The sequence below is a fragment of the Trachurus japonicus genome, chromosome 23 (genome assembly GCF_045865225.1).
Source record: "Trachurus japonicus isolate A0001 chromosome 23, Traja_1.0".
In the NCBI taxonomy this organism is placed as follows: domain Eukaryota; kingdom Metazoa; phylum Chordata; class Actinopteri; order Carangiformes; family Carangidae; genus Trachurus; species Trachurus japonicus.
Genome location: NC_140929.1, coordinates 11,785,752 through 11,811,105, shown reverse-complemented (window position 1 = coordinate 11,811,105; position 25,354 = coordinate 11,785,752). Strand labels below are relative to the sequence as shown.

The 25,354-nt window shown below is 43.1% G+C and overlaps 1 protein-coding gene and 1 long non-coding RNA gene across 2 annotated transcripts in view; one reads left to right on the top strand and one right to left on the bottom strand.

Annotated features, from left to right (window-relative positions):
• Window positions 1–8,047: 8,047 nt before the first annotated feature.
• plxna4 (plexin A4) overlaps window positions 8,048–25,354 on the bottom strand; it is a 229,461-nt gene continuing 212,154 nt past the window's right edge. The window contains exons 28-32 of the mRNA XM_085769926.1: window positions 24,005–24,195; window positions 20,543–20,712; window positions 15,734–15,946; window positions 12,827–12,977; window positions 8,048–11,966 (exon numbers count right to left, since the gene is read on the bottom strand). Coding sequence (XP_085626052.1) covers window positions 11,871–11,966; window positions 12,827–12,977; window positions 15,734–15,946; window positions 20,543–20,712; window positions 24,005–24,195 — 821 coding nt within the window. The 3' untranslated portion in view covers window positions 8,048–11,870. The remainder of the gene's footprint in view (window positions 11,967–12,826; window positions 12,978–15,733; window positions 15,947–20,542; window positions 20,713–24,004; window positions 24,196–25,354) is intronic.
• Window positions 13,337–15,402, top strand: LOC146962603 (uncharacterized). The gene is made up of 3 exons (XR_015035146.1): window positions 13,337–13,459; window positions 13,501–13,560; window positions 15,107–15,402. It is a non-coding gene; the product is annotated as an uncharacterized LOC146962603 (long non-coding RNA).

Below are 25,354 nucleotides of genomic sequence, written 5' to 3'. Positions count from 1 at the left end.
GGAGCAGAGCTTCAGAGCCAAGGGCTGTGTTCAAGGAGGGAGATTGGATATGGAAGTTTGCATGCAACACAGACAAGCACACAAACATTAATTTACATACAGTACATGTGCGCAACACACGCTCAAGTATTTTCGCAAGACTTACTGTCTCTGTGCAAGTCAATTTAGCCATGTCAGTGTACATTACAGCAGTTTAGGAGAATATAGTGAGCTGATGTCAAGTAAATCTGTTTACCAGCTCTAAACAGATTGTGTGTAGTATTTTGGAATAAAAGCTGTCCAGCCCATGATAATGGTTGATCATTAGATGTTAGAATAATGGTTAATGCTCAAGAAAATCTGCAATTATCACTGTGTTGTTAACATTTAACCAGTAGGTGTTAGTCTTAGTGTTTGAAGCACTACTCAGCTTTTACATTCTTGTTTTGGTTTTACTGGGCAGGTCAGAAACATACAGTAGGCTGCACTGTAGTACAGTGGTTAGCACTGTCATGAAGGTTCTGGGTTGGATTCCCTGGGGAGTTTGTATGTTTTCTGCAGGTTCTTTGGTTTCCTCCCACAGTCCAAAGACGTGACAATAGGTGGATTGGTGTATTCTACCCTGTGTGGATGGACAGTTTAGCCAATGGATGGATGGATGAAGGTCAGAAACACAATTTCAAATGAATATAAATATCCTTCTGTGTCTGATGGATGATGTTTGTCTTCTAGCTAGGTTTTAAACAGTTGTACAATAACCTGTTGAACTGAGCTGAAACATAACCCTTACATTTAATTGTGTCTATCTTAATGTTTTTTTCTTTCATTACTAGCACGCAGTGAATCTTAAGAAAGGTTGGGCCTTGAAGGAACCACCTTTGTTTCACAGGAAAAGAAGGCCACATTTGAAAGAGCTCTCAAAATGGGACAGTCAAAGTCCAGTTGCACCGGTGTGATGCAATCGGTCTTCAAATGCCTCTGAACTGGGACACAGCTAGAGATGTGTTTTGGGCCAAACAAGAGGGAACATTGATGGATCACTCATGTCCTGTCAGTCGTGGGGCCACATTTGGAAAAGAGAGGGATATAAAGAGAGGGCGGTGAACGGGTGAGGGATGTAAAGGGTGCATGGATTGTGATGGTAGAAAATGAGAGGCAGCTTGAAAGAGAGGAGGCATTTAGAGGGACAACAAGAGCGACGGGTACAGAAGGAGAGCCGAGCCAGGTGAAGTTATGTTCAGTCTTCTGTGGAGGGATGTGGCTGTTTTGTCAGCTCCTACAGACTGAGGGTTATCTGTCTCCTCCAGCTGTGCCACCCAGCTGTCACACGCTGCCATGCTCCACTCTGTCCTGGCATCCGACTCCCTCTGCCCACCATTATCTGCCTGTGTGTGTACTCCACATTTTACACTTGCAGATTATTAGCATGGAAATGAGCAGGTTCAGGTTATTTAAGCGGCATGAACCAATATGAGAGTCTCTCCATGCCCTTTCCCCCCCGTCTTCAACACAGCCCGCTCCGCTATCACTCCAGCTACTGTAGCTACTAACCTTCCGTCCTTCTGTCTTCCTCTGTCTTTTAATTAAGCAGGACTGACTCTACATGATGAAAGTTTTTCTTTTCAAAGCTCTCTTGGAATCTCACTGCAGTCATTTCCCAGTGGAAGCCATGCGCCTTTCTCTAGACACCAGAACAATCTGCAGTCCCCACCGCCGCTCTCGCCACCCCAACTCCGCCGGGTAAGAGCCTCAATTACCCAGAGTCTATCACTGCAAACAGCCACTTTGCAGCCAACCACCTGTGACTCGGACTGAGGGGAGCTTTGGCTGCGGTGTGGCTTTGTGGGGGTAGAACAGCCAGTGCCTTGGGCCCAGCCAGCCAACCATTGATTAAGGGAATCAGTATTGATTAAGGGAGCAGGGGACATCTGGAATGGACCAATTTATGTCCCCACATCAATTATTCAAATGGATGCCACTGAATTGGATTAGAGGGCGATGTTCCTGCCATCTTTTCTACCCCTCTACAATCTGCACCCTCTCAGCAAGCTGTCGTCACAAGTCTCCCAACGAGTTGGAGGCAAACTTGGACTTTTACTGAATACAGAACTGGTGCAAGCCACTGTTCTCTATTCAGATCTCCTCTGCTTAACCAAGCGCCAAACACTTTGGGACCAAGCTAGGGCGAGCTCTTTCTTCTCTTAGCCCCCCCGATCACTGGCTAATGCCTTTAGCCGATTTCTGACTTGTCAGTTTTGTTTCTCAGTTTGCCCTTCTGTCTCTGTGTTGACATCTTGAGGGCTTGAATGCAGCACAGAATGGCACAGCATGGTTAAGTCTGGGCCAGAGGGTTATTCATATTCATATCACTGGTGCTAGGGAAGCTGTGAAAACGTGCACAGCTTTGTTCATGTATGGTTTGTGTGTTTTTTTTCTTTTAATTATTATTTATTTATTTAGTTATTGTGGATGGCAGGGAAGAGAAGGGGGTGTGTTTGTGTTCATCTGTGTGCGAGTGCGCCTGGCCGGATTCTCCTTTGTGTGTCATGCAGCAGGCGGCCCACGGGGACGAGCCAGCACTGGGCCCAGCTGATGGGCTCCTGTCCATTGTAGACAGGCTAACATGGTGGGGATGAGCAGTGCCACTGAGCCAGTGACAAAAGCCCACAGGTGGCTGACTATGATAGAGGGGGCTGCCCTTTGTCTGCTGCCCCACCGGAGCAGCTCACACAAACACTGATTCCTTTTGACAGTGATTGATGAATGATTTTTTTCCCCCCGAAATTATTTGTACTTTCTTTTATATGTTTTTTTTTTCATCATACAACCTACAGGCCAGGAGCAGTGATACTTTACTGTACATCAGTCATGATACTCAGTTTCTGTTCTTTCCTCTGTGACTGATGCAGGAAACTCAACTGCTTTCATGTCCAACATTATCATCCCAAATGTATTTGGAATACTGCACCTGTAGAAAAAAGTTCATGAGTTTGTTTGAGTTTATTATAATGTGAATTGCAAGGTTCGTATTTATTTATAAGTATGTACAGTACTATTAGTTTAACATAAGTCTTCAGCCATTTGTTTGTGTCCTTGGAAACACCTCTTTTTGTTGTGAGTTTTTGTTGCACATGTGTTCAAATTGATGAAGTTGTTTGTATCTTTGCCAGTGTTTTCTCAAGTCGCAGTGTGTTGAGCTCCCAAGTTCAGCATAAAAATGTGCGTACGATCTGAAAAACACACTTCACCGTTAAAAAACCATTAACTGTGAAATAAGAATAAGAATAAAGTAGAAAATTAGATTTTACTACATGTCTTGAATATAGTTTTGTAATCCGTGGCTGGAGAGTGCTTTGTGGTGGTTAATTGTGGCTCGAGGGGCAGTAAAGTCTACATCTGTCACTCTGTGGAGCCAAATCATTTGCTGTCTAATAACCACTTCCTCTTCCTGTAACTTATTATCCATGTTTCCATGTTTATGCAACAGAAGGATCTTTGGATTTGTCCTTTTTTTTGTCACAATCAGCAGCACAGCCATGTTGGACATGTAAGCAAACAGTAAAGTAATAATAAATTCAATATACTCTCCAATCTGATAATCTATTTATTTAGCTGTATAGGCTCGAACAGCTCGGGTAATTTGTGTTGCAGTGAGGGCATATGGTGCCGGGCCCAGGGAGCAAATGTGCAGTTTAGAAGGAATCGCATGGTTGTTATTGATTAGAGGCTGAAATGGGAGAGAAGATTTGTGGAGCCCATAAAGGAGGGACTTCATGTTGTGTGTGTGTGTGTGTGTGTGTGTGTGAGAGAGAGAGAGGCAGGGTTGTGTAAGATCAGCAGCATGTTTAGCATAACAGGATGTGTCGAGACTGAGCACCGTGCAGCTGATTTATCCAGTGGTGGAGGTCATGAGAGTTTCAGTTGGAGAGGAGCTTTGTGAGTTAGAGTTTAGTTTGCTCACACTTACATTTAAAGAACCTATATGAGAATAAATAGTACAAACAGCTTCACTTTCTATCAGCTTGTTGTGCAGTCCTAAGCATGAGCAGCCATCTAACAGCCCTGAAGATTCATCATCACACGCTTTGATTTGACTCCAACAGGCTTACACACCGCGTCCCAGCTTGGAGGAAACTTCACTGGTCAAGTCTTTGTTGTAAAAAACCATCCGACAGACTCGCGCTTGTATCTTCATTCTCCATCTGTAACATGGAGTCTGTCTGATTTCTTTCCCGCTCTATCCCCGCCGCCACCACCACCAGCCACACAAATGTTTACCAAGGCGGCGCAGACGGAGGACGGACTAATATCGGTAATTGCTCCCATCTGCTCGCGTGCAGTTGTCGATATCTCCGAGTCCGCTGCTGAAACTGGAGCCGTCAAACCGGCGTTCAGGTTGCATCAGTCCATCCATCCAGTCTGCCAGTCAGGAAGTCCACGCAGCAGCCAGTTATGATGCCACGTGAAAAAGCTCACTCTGAAACTCTGAGTTTCGACTGGCAACAGCCAGATGTTTTAATTCCAGGTTTTGGCCGAGGACATGTACTGTATCATCCAGGATTGTTAAAATGATTTCTGGCACTATTTTATTCCAAAAACCAAAACAGTTTAACTGAGTTTTTCAAACAGTGATTACACAGGGAAAAAAACAGACTGTAAGTGATTGGAATAACCTTGATGTGCGGTATAAGATGAGTGAACTTTAAGATGCAAAAATCTTTGAAAAATACACTAAGAGCAAGCACCGAGAAAAAAACAAAAAAAAAGAAGGATGAAGCTCTCTATGTTCCAAAGCTAGACAGTGTTGGAGATACATCAGGAACATGAGACAGGCTGGCTCCATTAGCCAGGCCAAACCATTACTAAGCTTGAAGTGTTTTTATACTCCAAGATAACTGAGCTGTGTGTGCACTCATCGGAAATGATGGACATGTAATGTTTCCATATGTCAGCGTGCAGTAATGTCACCCAACGCCGCTTATAATTCTTCAAAATTTGTTTCTCCTTGTTTTTTCTGCAGCATTACTTTTCCTTCCTTGGACCACTTCCTAACACAAGTGTTTCTTTGTGAGAAGTTTGACACAGCGGCTGATGGATTGATATTAATCTTTTGAATTGCTCTGTTGACAGTGAATCTAATAGTTTCTTGTCCTGGAGATAAGTCTTTTAAGCGGAGGTGGCCGGGGGGATGAATATGGGTTCAAACAGCTAAAGCAGCAGGTTCAGACTTATCGATTATCCAATCCCATAACCCCACATGCCCTCTAACACTGACCAAACCGGTCTATTCTCTTTGTCTCTTCATCACTCCATCTCCACGTGGACAGACTTTCCAATCTTTTTTTATTTATTTATTTCTTCCATGGTCGCATCACATCGGTGTGTGTGGATCTGAAGGCAGAGTGGTGGTTGTGGTGGAGGTTGTAGGGGGGGGTTTTGGGGGTGACAGTAGTGCGGTGATCATGGGAGTGTGGAAAACTACCCCTGGTGTGAAGCAATCATAGTCGGCTCTCTATCATCCTGCCCCCTTTGCTAAGTCCATCCAACCTCTCTCAACCCATCACCCGCCAGAGTTCCCGCTCTCCCCCCACTTCCATTATTCCCAGCTCACTAGTCAGAAAATTAGGGTGACACTTGGCAGCCTCCACCTTCCCCCCTCTCTCTCCACCATCTTCCCGTCCACCTTCCCTCCTTCTATTTCTCACCCATTACTCCCAGTTCAGTGGTTGGTATATGGAGGGTGACACCAGGCCAATTCAATCTCACGTCCCCATCAGCTATTCAGCCTGTCCCACGTCTCCAGGCATTCCCCTCCAATGTGAAGTCGCTGTTTTCTGCACTCCGCACCTCTCCTGCCCTCCTTTTCTACACACAACTTTCTATTTCCTCATCCGTCACTCCTGTTTTCTATTTACTTCTCCTTTTATTTTTTTTACCTACCTTTGACTGTTAAAGTCCTGTGTGTCTCGGGGAAGGTGTTTTCAAGATTGCTGTTGTTCTGGGGGCAGTAATATGTTTTATCGTGCAGCTGTGCCCGTGGAAAGTCGATGTTGCAGAAAGTCGTGTGTGTGTGAGCAGTGTGCACTGTGAGATAACAGAGCTGATGAGCCATTTAGAAAGAAGTCTGAAAAATTCGAGTGTGCCTTTGATGTGCGATGTTGAATAATGCAGATTGTAGTGTAAAATCAAGCAGTTGTGTTTACTGCAGAACTACAGCTAAGCTTTGTAGACTGACACGCGCTTAGAGGCCGGGATTTCCCCTCTTTGATTTCCTGAATGGCTTCAGGTCTTCTAGATTGGCTTACAGTGCAAGAAGCTTACAGGTTCAACTAATCTTTACCACTGCAGCTGTTTCCTAATTATTTTGTGTGGGTAGTTGCGTTGCCTGCATTATAATGACCTGGGTTCCATCATGTCAGGAAACACCTCTCATTAGAGGAGAGAAGCTTTTGTTACCAGACTCTTGACAATATAAATACGATCCATGGATTTACCCGATGGAGCTTATTTTACTGCAACTCAGATTAAGGGCTAAGCAGCATTTGCATCACTTGGACAAGTAATGGGTTGAGTTAGAGCCAAACACAATGAGAGAGGTCCAGGCCGAGTGAGCCAGCCTCACTCATTAATTAGAAAATTCACTATCAGCCAGTTTCTAACTACTAACTTGGACTGGAAACATTGCCAAAGTTGGTATGTAAATGTATGTATGTAAATTTTACATCTGTATGAAACTTTTTTGAATAACTTGCGCTGGAGGGATAACGTGCGCACACCTTCATGCCTGAGATAAAATGTGGCTCCATGTGTGGAATATCTCCTCCTGCTATCTGCTGCCTCCGACACCGCCACCCGAGTCTTCATGTGATCTGTGGGCTTTTTAATTCTATTCCCAGCTGGCACGGATGTTTGTTTTTGTCCTACCCAATATGGGACGGCTTTGTCATTGGGTAGGGAAGCTGCTTTGTAAGCCAAAATCAAACACGATGATGACGCTGGTTTTTGACTGAATTGGATGTCATCGCTGGGTGCTAAGCTTCTGCCCCTGTTCTTAGAAAAGCAGGCTAACGGGATGATTGTTGGATGCTAATTTACATATTGTTTAGAGATTTACTCGCTCACGCTCACAATTTGACCATACAGCATGTGCGCTCGGAGCACGAGCTCCACTGTGCGAAGATTTATTCCATAAACTTGCTTTCTTCATTATCCCCAATGGTACAGTGGAAAATCAGGCCATAGGCTTTGAATTAATTGGATAAACCCATAATTTGAATAATTTGGATACTTAAAGTCTAAAATGATTTGGCCAATTAGACGTCTTTCTAAAAAAAAAAAATCACTGAGGGTTTTCTCTTCGTGGGAGAGGTCCTCTCCTGCTGCTACATAAAGTGGAGTATTTGTTCTTCTGTATTCTGACATGCATTCAGTTGACAGCACGAAGAATAATTATAAATCTCTGCATACAATGGAATTGGCTCCTTGTTTTGCATCTTTGTGCATCTGCTCTTTGTTGCTTTGTCTGGCAGCAGACAGTAGGGGACCAGTGATGGCCACAAAGTCCCTCAACACCCCGGTCTGGCCGACGTAGCACCTGTCTCTAGGATGGAAAGGAAAATTAGAGCCATTTGGTGAGACTATGTGTGTCTGTATGTGCAGGCGCATCGCAAGGATTCAGAGCTATTATGCTGTTTTATTTGTCACTGGTTATTGCTTCAAGTTTTATATCACAGTGTATAAATGATGTGTTGGTGTCGTAAGGCAGAAAACACGGCCACACCGTTTAATTTAAAGCCCTCATAATGCCTGCTACACCCACACTGGTGTCTTCACTGACAACCCCTCAGGTCTCCTGTTGGTTCTGCTGCACCCATTTGGACAGAGATTCTGATTGGATTTTGGAGACTTGAGCAAACTGCTGGCAGATTTCCATGGAGTAAGGCTCAGTATCTGATAGACAGAGCTTGCAGATTCAGTATCTTTTATCAACTGGGACTGTAAATAGTTGTGGTAGAAGTGATGATTCAAATGTAGCTGCTGAAAATGGCACAAAGAGCAAAAACAATAATTGGTTTCATAATAAAGTTTATTCTATATTACAAATAGTATTTTGTTCTTGACTGCAAAATAGGAATGCATTATATTTACATACACAGGTATACAATTAATTATAACAAAGTTAGAGAAGCTCGCCTTATATCCCCCAGGTTTCGTTTTTCACTCTCGATAAGATACTCTTTATCTTTCAAATATGGTCTAGTAAAAGTCTTTTCTAGCATGTTTCTGTAACACCTGCTATAACACTGAGCTAGGAGGACATTTTTAGTTCCTACAAAACGTTTGAAGGTGGAAACTTTATCTGTGCTCTTGGCAACACAAGGTAGCTACAAGCAGACAACCTTTTGTTGCAGGGGGGAGGAGAGGGACGGAGGGACGGGGGGGACGGGGTAGGGGAGAAATGAAAGACAGGATGTTTCACTGGGGGGCAGATTCACAATGACAGTCCAGGACTCTCACCTTGTGTTATTTATGAACACACGGCTGCGAGGGGAAACTTTGGGTTTCTAGACACAGTATACAATGGCTACATGAATGAAAGAGGTTCTTTGAAATAGTCTAAAGGTGTTTCAGTAGTACGTTTCTTACAATATTAATGCCAGTCTTGCATGAATTTGTCATACAGTTGCTAAATCAGTCCTTATTCCCCTCATTTTCCAATATCAGGTAGTGATATATAGATTTGATATGTTTACTAACACAACATGTCCAGCAAACACCTTGTGAATGTACCCCTCCAGGTTGAAACACAGACATTCATCATACTGTATAGCTGCAGACAGTAGTAATGGACAATGAGTTGGATATCTCACATACATTTGACACCAGGGCTAAAAACAGTCACTTGCCAAACTCAATCTTTAACATAAGTCTACTATCAAGCCTGACGTGCCTCTCCTGTGAGAACGTAGTGTTCACCTGTTTGATAAGTCACATGTAGGCCTATACATACAGTAGTTTCTTACAGGTGCTTTTTTTTTCTTTTTAAATTGAAAGGGATAATAACATTTGTGTTAAAACCCAAGTGTCCATCTTTTGGACGTCATCATTTTTCTGTTCTGGGCTCAACTGACAAGGGAGAAACGAAGCAGTTGCGATGACTTAATCCAATGCAGCAGACAAGTGTAAAAACAAGATGTAATAGCAGCAAAGAAAGAGCAACACTCAGGTTTGCATCTTTTACCAGAACCAAAACCACAGAGGAGACACAGCTGTAACAGAAAACGGATGGACTGTAATGGAAGACAGAGTTAAAGGGACAAGAAAGATGGTCCTACTGTAAAATTCACAAACAGGGTCGGTGTTGTCTCGTGAGATCCATCATCTTAAAATGAGCGGTTGGCTTGTAAATGACTTTAAAGTCCCTCGAAGTAGTAGAAGTATATAAATATCTTTGAGCAAGGCAGTTCCATTTCATACCATCCAAACAGGTCAACATGCAAGGGTATATAATATTTAGCATCTAACACTTCACAAAAACCATGGGCATGAGGTTCTGCAGTTGGGATCGAACTGGATAAAGGTTCCACCTTAAACGAAAGTTATAGTTTTTATTACATGAACAATCCACTTTTCCATCTCGATTCTTCCAAGCAAAAGAAAGATAAAAGAACACATCCACATCATCATTGCAAGGCTTAATTTTCTTATTTTTCATTTTTTTTAAAATAAGTTTCTTAAATTGTTTACGTTTTACATGCGCTTAAAAAGCCAATAAAGGACCCAAGGTGGACCTAGGGCGGTCTTCACACATTCACATCACCACATGGGGCACGTTGTCAAGGCAAAAGAAAGGGCAGAGGTCAAAAGGTACGGAGGGCGCCTCCATCATCTCTTTCAATCGCTCTCTCTCCCACAGTGGGGGGTTCACATCCAACAAGTCTTACCTACTTTTAATGTCTATCATTTTCTATTTATCCTGCCGTGATGCTCACTTCTTGTTCTGTTCCTGCTTTATCTGATTTTTTTCTTCTTTTTTTTTTCTTGAGGCTTGGAGAAGGCTGCCCCCTGCGGCCACTGAGGACAACTACACTAATACAGACAAGAGCGCCTCAACAGTTACACACTCAAGAGTTGGGGTTTTGCCGTATGCAACTAGCTACCATCTCCAACGCTTGTGCAAAACAAATAAGAAAACTGGTAAGTCAGGAGCCGGACACAAGGGTGAACGGTGTGCCGAGAGCCGGAGAGACCCGGGACGATGGAAAGAGAAAGGAGGATCAGATCACCTCGCCCACAGAGCCTCTCACCTCGACACACTGAGGTCAGAAAAATCACACAGGTTTCTTTAAGTTCCAGTCACAATATATTTTTTTTTGTCCTAGAAGTGGTTGTCTTTTACATAGTCCTTTTTCTGTCAGTTCCTCAGTGGCACTTTACAAATACATTTTTGACCGTTTTGAAAATTTCAAGCTCCTTTGGTTTTTGGCTGACTGACGAAATCCATCTTGGTTGATTTCTCCACACAAAAGTCTTTAAATAAGAACATCCTGGGAAAGAAGTGCTACTCTCGACAGAGCCCCTTTAGGTAGCAGTCAGCAGTCACTGACTTCGCTGTATTGAATCATTCTTCTTATTTTTCATGATCAAGCAGTTTCTCACCCAGTACATTTCAGTCAGCTCTTCCCTTTTCCTCCTCCAGAGTTGGAGTAAATATCTGGGCAGTCGGGATCTTGGGCAGCTGCTGATTGTGTGTGTGTGTGTGTATCTGTGCATGTGTGTGTGCTTTGATAGACCGTCGCAGTGGCGACACAAGATTGGAAGTGGCAAGAGCCAAGGACTGCTCCCGGTGTTTGGATTAGCAGTCAAAACACTGTCTTCCAGAGTTGGTTGTGTGCTTCTTACAGAGGATCCAACTTGGGTCAGGGCCTCCAGGGTTTTATCTAATAGGTTAATTTTGCAGTAGCCACGTAAGCCAGATGGAAGCAGAAATCATGAGCATTTTCTTTGAAGTAAATGTACGCTGGGCAGGGAAAAATGTGCGAATGTTGCAAAGGGATACAGGTTGGAGATGCTCTGGTTTGTAAAGTTATAGTGTCAAGTCACGTTTCAATAAAGGAAAAGTTCAGAGAAGCACTAATCGTTCCCTATCCCCCATCAGTCTTACTCTTAAATACAACTCCAGCTACATTGAAAGAACACAAGAACATTCTAGGTTTGCCTGGACTCGCCCCAAATTTCACAGATATGTATGCTTTGCTTGTAGGTACAGTGTAAACTTGGCAAACCATCCTTGCATTAATTTTCTTCAGAGGTGTTCATTTGGCTTGCAGTCATCATTTTTGATGTTTCCTCTTGATCCCTATATTGAATATAGAACTACAATAAACTGGACTCTAGAGATGGTTTTATTTTTAACTATCCTATTTTGAAAAAAGTTCTCAACAAAATGGACACCCAACATTGTGGTTTTTTAAAGAATTACCTATCAGTGTAAATTCTTGAAGGCAACATAAAAATGTTTTTCCCATCTTTTCTTCCAGCAGGGGGACTGAAGTATGCCAATATGGCCAGCTTTCAAGCAATCACCCCTTGAAGCGCTCCCTGTGGTGAAGCTGAGGGGTCCCCCGCATTGCACTGTGGGAGATGCCAACCTCAGCCCCGGACCACCCTTCAGATATATTCAGGTAAACTAGTCTATGCAGCAGAGTGGATGAGGAAAACAAAAATATTTCTCAGGGAAGAGGAAGCAGAAAAAAGATCAAGGAAGAAGTCATCTTTGAAAGGCGGAGGGAGGAAGTCACATGATGAAAAAGATGGGGACAGGTCTTCGCTCAGGCACGGCTCGGTTTCTGATGGGGTCTCTTCCCAGTGCGCCCTGGGAAGTGCGGTCCTCAGCTCTCCAGACTCATGAAGGCCACCACCTGCTCCAGCTTGAAGGCCAGCCTCTGTTTCCTGGCTGCATCATCCTGCTCCAGTGAACACACAATCTGCCGGCGAGGACACAGAGGTAAACACAGACACAGAGTGTTACAGGAAATACTCAGAAATACTGCAGTCAATACATTCAAATCCCTTTTCTACTAGGTTTTCCACAATAAAAGCTGTTAACATATTTTGAAAAAAAAAAAAAATCATCATTCGAGTTATTAGTGAAATAATAGTGCATTGACATTTTGCTGCCCTTTTTCAGACTAAACGGTTACTGAAATTCATCATCACTGCTGTGTATCCAGGCTGACTACAGCTGTAGGAGTTTGCAGACAAACGTGTGAGGAACACCTTTGAAGCTTCCAGCAGGTGGGTCTTTCATGAGCATAATTTCCACTGGGTGTGGGAGGAACACGTCTGCCTAACTTTACAGACAGTTGATGAAGATGTTGGTACAAACCTCTAGGTATCTTTCTGTAATAACTTTTACCAGCCGCAGCTACAATTGAACTTGTGAAACTGTTTGCCCTGGGCTTTGCCTCACAGGCAACATACAGGTTAAGCCTCTGATTGGCAGAGGATGTTAGGCCTGCGTGCTGCCTGAGGGGATGATTTGAGACAATACTAGGGGGCAGAAAAATACCCTGTAACCCCTCTGCATATTTAACAGGAGGAAAAAAAACAATCATGTCTATTTCAATGAAACTAAATGCCACTGTAGAGTCAATGAATTATTAACACAGCAACAAAAGCACAACCAATTTACTTCCTAAATTGATACTAATGTTGATTATATAAAAAACAATTTCCAGTGGATTGTACTTTTTAACTCCACTTACTAATAATCAGTCTGATGAATTAGTGTAAATTGTTGTAAATCTTCGTCAAAGTGTAGTGACCGAGTCACAGTGTTACATACCTCCTCAGTGTATTTGCCGATATAGGAGTAAATCTCACTGAGAGAGCTCATGGTGTTGAACTCATTCATGTGCATCCGTGACTGTTCTGCCAAGTAGGCATTCATGTCCTGGTCGCTGATCGCTTGCATCTTACTAATGTCTGAGTAGTACCTATTTAAAAAAGAAAAGCAAGCACAAAGCATAAACACGTGTTAGGAATATGTTTACTGCAGAGAATATTGTTAGAAACAGTGGGAAATGATTTGGGAAACAGCGTACACCCAGCACTGTGTTTTAATGTAGATAGTGCTGCTGTTTTCCTTGGAGCTCATTACTCATTGTAGTGGTTTACAGCAATTTCTTTGAAGATATTTAACTAATGCATGTTGCACAGAGGCAACAAGTGTGTTGCATAGTAACATAACTGGAATGGATCTATACTAGACACTGACAGGCCTTAAATTTCAACTTTGAACACCAATAACAGAACACACACACACTTGCAATGAGGTAAAGGCAATCAGTCACTGTCGGTAGCAGCTGTGTTGCCCCTATCAACTATGTTAATTAAAGCTGCTTATTTACATATTAAATTCCTGTAGCTGCAGCCGCTCGAGGACAAGCCCAATGTTTGGCTGGATAAGTGTGTGTGTGTGTGAGAGAGAGAGAGAGAGAGAGAGAGAGAGAGAGGGAGGGAGGGAGATATTTGCCAGGAAACTAGTCTTCAGCGCAAACTGAGCAAAGGAAAAGGCAGGTGGGTGTTGCTCATAGCTTTTGCACAGAGGTCACAAACACATCAACACCTGTTCAGAGCTGGAGGGCATGTTGTAGGGAGCTGCTAGCAGGGGATTGTTAGCGTAGAGACCAGGTGTGCTTATTTTACCAAAAAAGAAACTTTCTTATAACTTTAACTAAAATCTTTTGTTTGGGGAAAAAAACAGTTTTGAGGTTATTTCTCAACATTATGTCAATATTTAGCCATTTGCCTATTGCCAGTTATTTTTGAGCATTTTAAGATGTGTAGCCTACTATTTGCAAAATGCTGTACATGCATATAGTGTTACTTTGTTAATGAGATGTTCCACTGAATTGTTTTTTATTAAAAACATGAAGTTCAACCATGATACCCTATGGAATCTCAATCTTCACCACGTAGTTGCAATAAGAGCTGTATCATGCAAAAATGAAAGGGGACATAAAACGTTGAATGTAGTGATCCATACGCAAACACACTTGTAAACAAATCATGTCATGACAGCTGTGATGGATTTGTTATTGTCTAGAGACTGTCAACTCCCACATCAAATTCAAGGCAAGTGTCAGTATCCTGCTACAAGCTTCACTTCACAGGCCCCAAATTAATAACACCATACATACTGTAGCAAGCAAAAAGCTCTCTGTAGGTTATTACAGTGCCGCCCAACTGCACTGCTTCCAACTCCCAAATTAAGAGACAAAAAATAAACCTGCTGAATGTGCATACATGTACTGCTGATTACTTATGTCATTTGTCAGCATTTTAGGAGGTTTTATTTGTGGATTGACCTCATTGTTCCTTCAGCAGCTCCACCTCCCAAATTCATGGATGTGTATTACCAAGGCAACAACATGAAGGTAGAATTCAGATTAGCAAAAACAACAACAAAAAAACTTTATAATACAAAATGTCATTAAGCAAATAACATTAAAACATCCAAAAAAGTAAAACCATGTGGTTTAGACTGAATGACCACAGGTTTGTAGCTAGACTTATAGCAAAGTTAAAATCACCTATGAATTATGGATTTTTCAACAGACCCACAGAATAATAAGAAACGGCTAATGTAAAAGGAGATATTCATAGAATTCAACAAAAAGTATATTGGATAAGAATCACTCACTCCACCTTTAAGCTGTAGCTTGAAGGAGAGAAAAGGAGATATCTTTAGTGTACCTCCACAGTGTTCACGGTCCATTCTTTCTCTTTGCAGTCGCCTGTCATAGCTGCATTCTGCCTTTTAAATCCCCTCCCCGGTTGGACAGCAGTATCAAGTCATCACTATATCAGTGATGACACAGTTTCCTCCAACAAACTTGCACAGATGGTGTGATTTAGAGATCAGAGGAATGCTACTGTTTTCTTTCATAGCAATTAAAACAAACATTTCCTGAAATCTTCTCATTATACTGTATATGTTTGGCCTTTAAAAACACATCTCTCTGCCTGAACTATGGGCTTGAACGCTTTATAGCTTATGCTGCCATCTACAGTAGGAACCGCTGTATTCTCTGTCCACATAGATCTTTTTTTTTGCTCACAGTATCCAGATGTATGAATCAGCAGAAGACCCTCACAATTTCCTCACACTTATTTATGTTTATGAGAGACCACAGACAGACACACACAGGACTAATGAGTGCGGTCCTGAGCCTGAAGCTCCTCATTTGGTTCTACCCATTCAAGCAGCACACATATATTCTCATCCTGAGGCTTGCCTGGTGACGAAGCTACAGACACGAATACTCTGAACCGCTTCACAGTATCCCATCTTTTATTCAGGACTTCTTCGCCTCCCCTGCTGACAAATAAATGTAATAAAATTCTCATTTTAACAAATTACCGGTTTCTGCTGCCTGCTACTTTCAAAAATGCTTTCCCCCTCTCTCTCCTTTCCCTCCCCACACACACTTCTACACCCTCCCCAACACACCAACTCCCTGTACTGTAGATCTCATGCCCTGGGCGCTCCCATCCATTCCCACTGTGTTGTAATTTGGATTGTGTTTCATGGCCCATAGATCACAGTGCTACAGTCATATTGTATGTGTGCTGGAATGAAACATAGCTAATGCGGGTTTTCTGATGTTTTCACTCACATAAGAGCCCACCCCCACACACATTTCCTCTCCCCATCCATCCAGTGTTTGGTGTGCAGACGTGTGCTTACCTCTCCACCCAGCTCTTGTAGCTGGGGATGTCCTTGGCATAAAGCAGCTTGTTGGAGGGTGAGTCCTTCCCAAGGCGGTGTTCTGAGGTGGAGCAGGAGTCCATGAAGGTCTGGGCCACCACGGACAGACAGGCGTCTGTGATGCTGCTCTTATGGATGTCAAACACAAACTGGGGGTTCTTGATCACATTCACCCAGAAACGCAGAGGTAGGCTGCAGAGGAGAACAAAGTCATGTCAGACTAGTTGTCCTATATTGTGGTCTGTTGGGGTGCTGTAACATAATATTTCATTCTCCTAAAATAAGACAATGTGCTAATGTGGGATGTAATTTGGCCGTAACTGAACTTGAACTGCAACCTGTAAACAAAATGTCACCTGTATTTGAAATAAAAGCTCTTGAGAGCTAATGAGACAGAATTACCTATGACATTTGCATCCACATTAATGAATTCTGCTGTGCTGGGCCTCCTAATGAAAATGACTATTGCACTGATTGTTCAGCTCCATCTCAGTGACCGAATACTCAAATAGCCATTCAAACAGGGAAACAAAGAGTGTAAAGTAAAATAACAGTCTGCTTCCAGTTGAATTGCTCTGAGATTAAGTCTCTAAATGCCATTTTTATATTTGCTACAACCAGCCAGGGCAATGGACATGAACATATTATACACCAGAAGGGGGGCGAGGATGCATTCACTTTGCAGAGCTAGTACACAGACCCCGCTGTTGCCGATGTGCTCTATTTGATGTGTGTGCTCAATTCAATAAAGCCTTTATCTTTAAAACCAGGTGGTGGCTGGCTCTCATTTTTTCCAGCAGTGTCCAGGGGTCCTCACAGGGGGCCGCACAGTGACACAGTTCATATTGCCTTGTTTGTGCAAGTGGGTCCTATTTTGTGCCTGTCTAGAATAATAAAAATATACAAGTCTGTTTATTTGCTGGGCTTGTTTCTACCAAAATGAATAGATATAGGGCCGGCTTTATCTGTGTGTTGCAGTGAAAGGGCTCAGGTGGTATTAAGAAAGAGCTGAGTGTTACTTGGATCTCTATATCTTTACTATTCTCTGGGCTGTGTGGTTTTAGCTGACATGGCAAAAATAATAACAGGAAAAAACCTGCAGTCTAGCCTTCATTTGAGTTTTTCTGTCTGGCAGAATATCAAAGGATGAAGGGTGGGGGGGTTGGGGGGACAATAACAACTGAAATGCAATCATTTAAATACCACCGGTGCTCCCCTAACATCCCACTAAGCATTTATCCTAGCACAACCACCCACAAAGCCATTCAGCTGTACATTCTTACAAAAGAGGATTTGGAGTGAGAGGAACGAAAAACTCTGCATTATGACTTCAAAATTAATCTAAGCAAAGAATCTAGTGGGATTAGGTGGAGGGATCAAAGCGATATTAACACCGCTGCTGTGCTGCCCTGATTGTCGTCAATCTGCCCCAGCTGCCCTCCGCTTTGAGGTATGTGTTTGAAGGTTGAGGTTCCCCTGCATGATTTTGTGCATTCAAAATGACCACCATAATAACATCTACATATCATCTATAGTGTTTAAAATAGACAAAGCATTTCATTTTTCCTTTTCTGCAGTTAACTCAAGCTGTGTAATTTCAGGAATCTGAAGGATGGCCATGATCGGCCCTTTTGGTCAGGGGATTAGGTTGAATATCAGCTGCCAAGATCAAGGGCATCTCTTATCCAAGAGGAATTACGCCAGCAGAGTCAAAAAGAACCTTTGTATTAAAAGACTTTCCCTCCGTCCGTAGATTTAGGACCACATACTGCAGTCAATTTAAACTGATAAAAGAAAAGCGTGTGATAGTAAAGGAGCCTGTTTACTCGCTAGCCTAATAGGAAGCTTTTGTGAATATAAGCAACAGTTTGTCCAAGAGCTTTATTTTTTTTAAATTCAGAGTAGACTGTCCAGGAGTGATGTATAATGCAGGACAGTGGTAGCTGGTTTAAAATCAACTGTGCTAATCCTCGTCTCTCCCACGAGGAAAGATTAGCAAACAGTATTGACAAAACTGTGTAATTGTCATGCAGCACAACAACCGCACTAATGTAAGCTCTGTTTACTGGGCCTGGTTCTAAATACTTTGACAGGCACTGTACAGCAAATAAAAACAACGTACGTTACACAAACCTACAACCACAACATCTAACTCTCCCCGTGGTCCCTTAGTTCAGTAGCATGTCTAACTGCCTGCTGCAGTTTGCACTGTTTGACACTTCTGGCTCCCACACAGAGCCGGTCAACCTCTGATTCTGCAGTTGAGGGATGTCGTCCCATTTCTGCAGAAGGGCTTGATGAAGTTGCTTGCCATTGGCAGGAGAAGGGTCACAGATGTTGGGATCCTTGGCATCCCATTCGTGGCATTAAAGCACACACAGGGAAGTGACCGAGCCTGACCTTTTTTTTTCATCCAGCGACCTAAGGTTTGAATAAACAGCTTCATAAAAGGTGACCTGACTGGGCATTGTTCCAGCTGGACCTCAGAGGCTAAAGCGTCACAACCTTTCATATGAATGGCAATTTGGAGTCCTTTACTGCATAGATTGTGTGTCAAGAGTTTAGAACAAATGAAAAACTTACACAGTGTACAACTTTTATGTTTCCAGAAAATCAGCTTAACTCTAAAAGTCCTAGTGATTCCACTGACAATCTGTGTGGGATGGGACTGCGGTATGACAGCAGATAGGTGGTTATCTGCATGCAGAAAAGAGGAGTGCGTGTGCCAGTTTTGCGCAATAATTAAAATTCTGTCTGTTGCATCGCTACACGACAAACATGCAGTACAGACAGAGACGTGCACACACACCAGATACAGAAAAGTGAGGATGAGAGGAGATGCTGACACACTGCTGCTAATCCAAAAGATACCATCTGGTGATGCTCTAGGAGCCAGTGACTCATGCATGCACACATTTATACAGTACACGCATACAAATACACATTACAACAACAAGCAGAAACAACTTTAACTGATTTAAACTTGGCACAATCAAACTGTACAGACATAATGTGATTCAAAAACCTTGACAGGTATAAAGGTAGGCTGATGAAATAGGGACATGGGCAGGCATTGTGTTAGCACTGTTGCAATCCCTAGACCGCTGTGAAGGATGACCTTGGATTGTAAGGGGTCACAGATAAATTCCTGGGATACAGTAAATCCTGGATGTCGTCTTTAGGTCTCTTTAAGGTCAGAGTAGATGTTCAGAGTCAATTGAAATCTGAAATGTACCATACAGCCCTGACTGCAAATGAGAAAAACTCCAAAACACCCCTTTCCTCTTGTAGGAGGAAAATTCATTTTAACACACCGGTAAAAAAAAATATGACTGAGAAATAACTGTTCCCTGTCTCATTCCTCTAATATTTAACATAACATAGCAAACTTGTAACATAAAATAGCCCTGAAGCACCACAGACTGAGGGCTAATCCAGCATAAGGGCCACATCAGAGGATGTATAGTGAAGCTCTGATGTTGGGGAAACCCTGAATGGGAGGTGGGGGTAGCAGTCGGGTGTAGGGGCTCTGGCTGGTGTGATGGGTTAAAGTTAATGGTGTGTATGAAAACGATGGGCCTGGTCGATTTAATGGGACTGGGGGCCCAGAATGGGAGGAGCCTTATTATTTTGTCCCATCAGACAAAATGAATGCTTTTAGACGAAGGTGATTAGAGGTTATAGGTAAGCACAATGGTGACAGGTGAAAAGACACACGCATATGCTCATCCCACACAGAGAAGATATCAGTGGTGGCATCAGCACAAACTGTTTTGTGCAGTCTAAGTGGCTGTTTCTGATGGTGTGTTATGATAAATTGCCATTCATTCTCAGTCCTCCAGTGAAAACCCATTCCATTAAAAGTCTAATGTAAGAGCCTGTTGCGCTCTCAGAAAACACTTAACACACTGCAAATGGCCCAAGAATGCAGATGTGGCAAAGGACCAAAATTAGGACCATAGCATAAAGTAAATAATATTTCTCCCCCTTCTTCATCCCGCTACCCGTTTCTCCTCCCTATTTGTCCCTTGATGCACATCATTTTTATCCTCCCATCTTCATGCTTCTCCTGGGCCTTGGGCTGAGTGATGCATGCTGGGATCTTGGCAGAGGCCAGGGGGCTAATGAGATATTAGTGTGCGTTTAACTCCTGCTGAGTTCACTTCCCTTTCTTCACCTTTTCATTTCTCTCCTCACTGCATCCTGGTGCACTGTTGATTATTTAACCCCTACCAACCTCTTCAGGTGGGCTCACAGAGGTCACGATGGTCTAAATTAATCAGCGGATATTAATTTAGAGGTGTACTTCCTGCACCTGGGAGTGTACATTTGTCACTATGGCGATTTCCACAGTGACAGGCGTTTTTTGGCCCAGTTATCAATGATAATAGATGGAGAGTCTTGGCAGCCAATTGGATTAGCCCCTTGTGGTTGGCTTTAATGAAGATTACACGCCCCTGTGGTTAATGGATATTAGGAGGGGAAGAGGCGTGTGGTGAAGCTTGGCAATGACACTGGGCAATAAGAGGGCAATGCCATGTGAAATGTGCCAAAATGTTCTGATTGTGTCCACGGTGCATTAAATAACAGTGCAGAAAGAAAAGGTCATGAGTGGAACCAAAGGCACCACGCTGTTGAACAAATGAAGGAATAAACAAAAGATTCAACCAGCTGCTTCACCAGTTTCTTAATTGTTCATGAGCAGAGCCCATTATGCCTTCGAGTGTGTGTGTTTCTGCGGCTGCAGGTACAGTACGTGCAGACGCATCCCCGAACCACTCAACTCACCAGTTGCTCTTCCATGTGTGTCGAACATGTGGGTCATGGATGTTGTGTTTGTCTGCCTGCTCATCCAGGAAGTCAAACATGTACTTGATGGCCAGTGGCAGGGCGCTGCCTCTATGGGCTGTGCTGAAGATGGTCTCAAACAGGTCATCCACAAACTTCTGTAATGTGCCCTGTGGAGCAAAGAAAGAAAGGGGTGGAGAAACAAATTATTTCAAAGGGTCTAGACTGGGATTTCTGCTCATTAAATTATCTAACAGGTGATAATCACCAGTTGATGCAACCCTCAGTCTGTAGATTAAACATCATTGATATGATAATAGGCAGAACTAAATGGCAAGTCTATGATTTCAGTGCGTAAAGCCACTATCTGCTGGGTATTAAACGGGACACAGAACCAGTGAATGAGATTGTCACCGTCTAATACATTTAGTAACATACCAGTGCCTAATGTTGACAGAAAGATTGGCATAAACTTGTGAAGTGCATGTCACTTTGTCCCCTAGCTGCGATGTTTATGTGTCTGACTCCTATCTCGCAGACCCGGCCCCTAAATCCGCTTGCAGCTTTGATGGGGGAAATTGTTATTTCACAGCTGACTTTTAATAATATCTGGGAACAGGAGGCGCATCTCCTAAGCCTCTTTGTGCTGCCGGATTAGCTCCCACACTGCACCATTGACCCTAATTTGATTTAATGTTGGCGACTTTAAGAAGGAGGAGGAGAAGAGAGAGGAGAGACAGAGAGTGAGAGAATCTAATCCTCTTGTAAAGAATGAAGCTGATGGGATGCACGGGAAAAGGCGAGAGCAAGGGATGGAAATGAAACGACAGAGGTTTCCTATCAGGGAAAGATTGCCATTAAGTGTGGCAGATGAGGTGTGTACGGGCACTGGCAAATAAAAATCCAATTTGGGTTGGAGCGGGTGACTGAATCACAGAGTCAAGAGAGGTAGGAGAGAGTGGGAGGAGAGAATCCTGTTAGTCCGACAATCACGGCTATAATTCTAATGTGGCCCACATTCCCGACAGCTTATCGTTTTTCTATGAAGATGGAATCACATATCTCTATATCAAGCCCATGTGCCTTCCAAGTGACAGTCTGCATTAGCTGGCAAGGGAAGACCTGACATTTTGTGTGTGTGTATGCATAAATGTGTGTGTAGCTACTAAAACCTGTGTGTGTGCCTACAAGTGCTGAGGCGGTGACATTTTATGTCATCCTCTATCTCAAGGGGAACTTCTGCATCAACGCTGTCATCATCACAGGGTTGTCTTGTTCCCTGCTGGAGCTGGAGCTACCAACCACTGCCAACAACCCACCCCCCACCCCCCACCCCTTCTCGACCATCTACCCTGTCATTAGACCACACTCTAAACACAACGTGTCATGTGGATGTTTTGATGCCGCCTGCCTCCGCGTTGAAATGAGCGGAAAGCAAACAATCAAAGCATTTGGCGACGGCACTGGAACAGCAACAGAGAAGACGAAGGCAAGGCAGAGGTGAACACACACATTCCAGTGAGGGAGGGAAAAATGCAATCCTCCCCTTTGCCGTGCCCCCTTCACTCTGCACACACGTGAACACAACCTGTACCCACACTCCGTCAGAATGACACTGATGGAGCTAATATGAGAGACGTCAGCGGCGTTGCCAGGGAGAGGTATTTATTGGCATGGTGAAAGCCAAACGCAGTCAATTACACTGCCTGTCTTCCCCAGTCATTTCTCACCAAGAGAGATGGCCGGCCAAGATAAACTGGTTATTTCACAAAAACAATCCATCTGGAAAGATGATGTGCTGTCTGCAGTCAGGAGCCACCTTCCTGCACTCTGGAATGGGATAATGGCAGGGAAATAGAGCAGCTCACGGGGGCCGAGAGGTGACTGCGCATGGGTGTAGGTGTGTGGAGGGCTTGTACGCTTTGAGTCACGGTGACGACACTGCCATTCTCCCCTCTCACCTCTTGTTCTACAGTCTGTTCATTTGTTTATTTCATGTGTTTCTCAGTCAGTTTCACCGATAATCATACATTCATGGGGAGGTTGGAGGTTGAATCCCCGGCTCCTCCGGTATGTCAAAATGTCCTTGGATGTACTAAACCTCTAATTTTCCCTGATGATGTACCGTCCATGTGTGAGTGTGTGAAAGAAGCGCTCCATATAGAATAAGTGCTGTATGAATGGGTGAAATGTGACCTGTTGTGTAAAGCCCTTTGAGTGGTTGTTAAGATGAGAAAAGCACTACATAAATGCAGTCCATTTACCATTTACATCTGCACAGACATTAGTTCTCCTGAATACAAACAGAGCAAAGTGTTCAGCTGTTTGTTTGCTACACTGCCCATTTCACCACTCTGCCGATAATGTATTTTTTTAATGGAAGAAAAAAAAACCCAACACATTCTTTTTTATCTTAGAAATAAAAAGTTGAAGTCCAAGGAAACAAAATCCACTTTCAGTACATTCTGCTTCTTAGAGTCTTGTCTGACCTTTTGCTTTATGTGGCTTTGCAGGTTTCCAGTGGTCTGATTATCATCAAGACATTAAATTTATCCTATCTATGTGTTTTTCCTGTGTTTGTGTCTATTTGCATATGGTATCTGCTTCTGCCACTTTGTATTTACAGTACGTACATGGAACAGAGTTGACGTTCTCTATGTGAGCGGCTAAACAAAGGCGGACACCAGATCAGAGCACTAACTGAAAATGTTTGTGAATCAAAAAGTTACTGCCTGAACATGCTCAGCTTGCAGCCTCGCTTTTTTTTTTTTTTTTTTACCTCCCCTGTATGTCTCTGTCTGTGTCTGATAGAATGGATGTCTTGATGAAAAAAGAAGGAGAAGGTGCTTTAGGAGAGGATTGGTAATTTGCATTCAGCTGTTGGATCAAAGTCACATTTCCCTCCAAACCAAATTAACTGGTTTTTTTTCTTCCTGGGGGCCATTGTTTCAAGGCACATTCAAAGAGACTTTATAACCATTTCTATTTTTGCCTGATCATTTCTTTTTCATTACAGAAACACCTTCACTATCTTCATGGGTCTTTTTATCTTTACCCTTTTTGATATGCTGCTGCGTCAACGCAACAGTAATGAAAAGAAAAAACAAACAGAAATATCTATTTTCTCTTTTTCACCTGCGGGGATAGAAGAATACATTTGAATAATCCCTTCCTCCAAGATGACTCATCCAAAGTAAACATGAGTATTTAAATAAAGTGAGATTATTCAGAGCCGAGGTAACATGGGGTGAAGGTTAGTGTGACCTTTTGCCCTTTGACCTGATGAACTCCTTCACGAAAAATACAGTTTCCCAGGTAGGGTAGGTAAAAATGCAGTTGATGGGACAGGGCTCAACTCTTTTTTTGCTGTGCCCTGCAAAATGTCACAGTGTAACAAGATGACCCTCAACCACAAAATAAACAAATCATCACATGTAAGATTTTCTCTCACAGATGGCTCACCTTAGTAGCCAGAAGTCTTGTCAGGTAGATCTCAGAGACCATCTTGCTGCCGCGGTCGCCCTCCTTCTGGTCTCCGTGCTCATGGTTCTTCACCAGGTGCCAAACCTTGACCCCGCTCTCCAGGTCAGGAGTGATCATGGGAGTGCGGGAGCGCAGGCTGTCAGGGCTTCCGGTGTACTTGATCATGTTCTCTGTGAAGAACAACATGCATGAGGTCAAGTAGCACTGATGCAACTATTCACCACAGTGTCACTCAGGGTTTCTGCAGTTTTCCCCTCACATCACTTCTGTCTGTATGAAACCTCTTAATATAATATAACACATGGATTTATCTCAATAACATTAATTTACAGATCATGTAAAGATCTGTAAACTATAAGATGAAATAAATAATGGAGTTTTGTTAGTTTGTCTTTCCTGTCTGAATCAGAGAAAACACTTTCACACTGAGAACAAACAAAACGCATCAAATACTATCAGAACTTTTGAGCTGTACAAGAAGAAAAGAAAACTAACAAAACAAGCAACAATCAAACTTAGAACGAACAAAAACTAATGAAAAGAAAAGTTGGGAAAGCGAAGACCATAACCTCCATGTCAGCAACCAAATGCAGTTTTTTGCCTTGTGGCTTCCAATTTACACGTCTGGGAGATTGGATATAAAACTTTAAGAAAGTGTGCATGGTTAATTTTTCATGGTTTCTTCTCCAAGGGAAAAGACATGGCTTCACTGGCTGACACAAAATCGAACAGGTGTCAGATGAGATGAAATATGTATGGCCCACCCAATGGCCGGAGTGGCGATGACATTTCCAAACACATGGCTCAATGGATGTTTACATAGTGTGAAAAAAATTGATTAGTGGGTGCGGTTTGGAGAGAGGAGTAGGGGGGGGGGGGGGGGGGGGGGGGGGTTTCACCATGACAGAAATCAATCTGTTGAAGAGAAAAGCAGGAGGAGTGTACGAAGGAGAGAGTTCAGGGGAAGGCAAGACAGCTGGAGACATCAGATACAGAGATCGTGTGTGTGTGTATTGACTGCTTGAATTTGATTACAGTGAGATCAACTGAAAATGCTTGTCTCCCCTATAGGGCACTTCAGTGGTTTGTTGTCAGACCTGTGTCAAGTATTCTCCACAGGGCTGTCAATTTGGTATTACTTTTATTTTTCACATACACTGGACGAGTCTGACACTAATTGCGCCGGTCTTGGAGTTGTGTGGTTGCAGGAGGGTGTGAGGTGGATCTTTTTCAAAAGGAAGAGTGAGCAGTACATTTACTTGGTGTTAAAGCAGATATCAGTGGCACGGCCGTTTCGGCTAATGCTGTGTTCAAGGCAGGCTTTTGAAA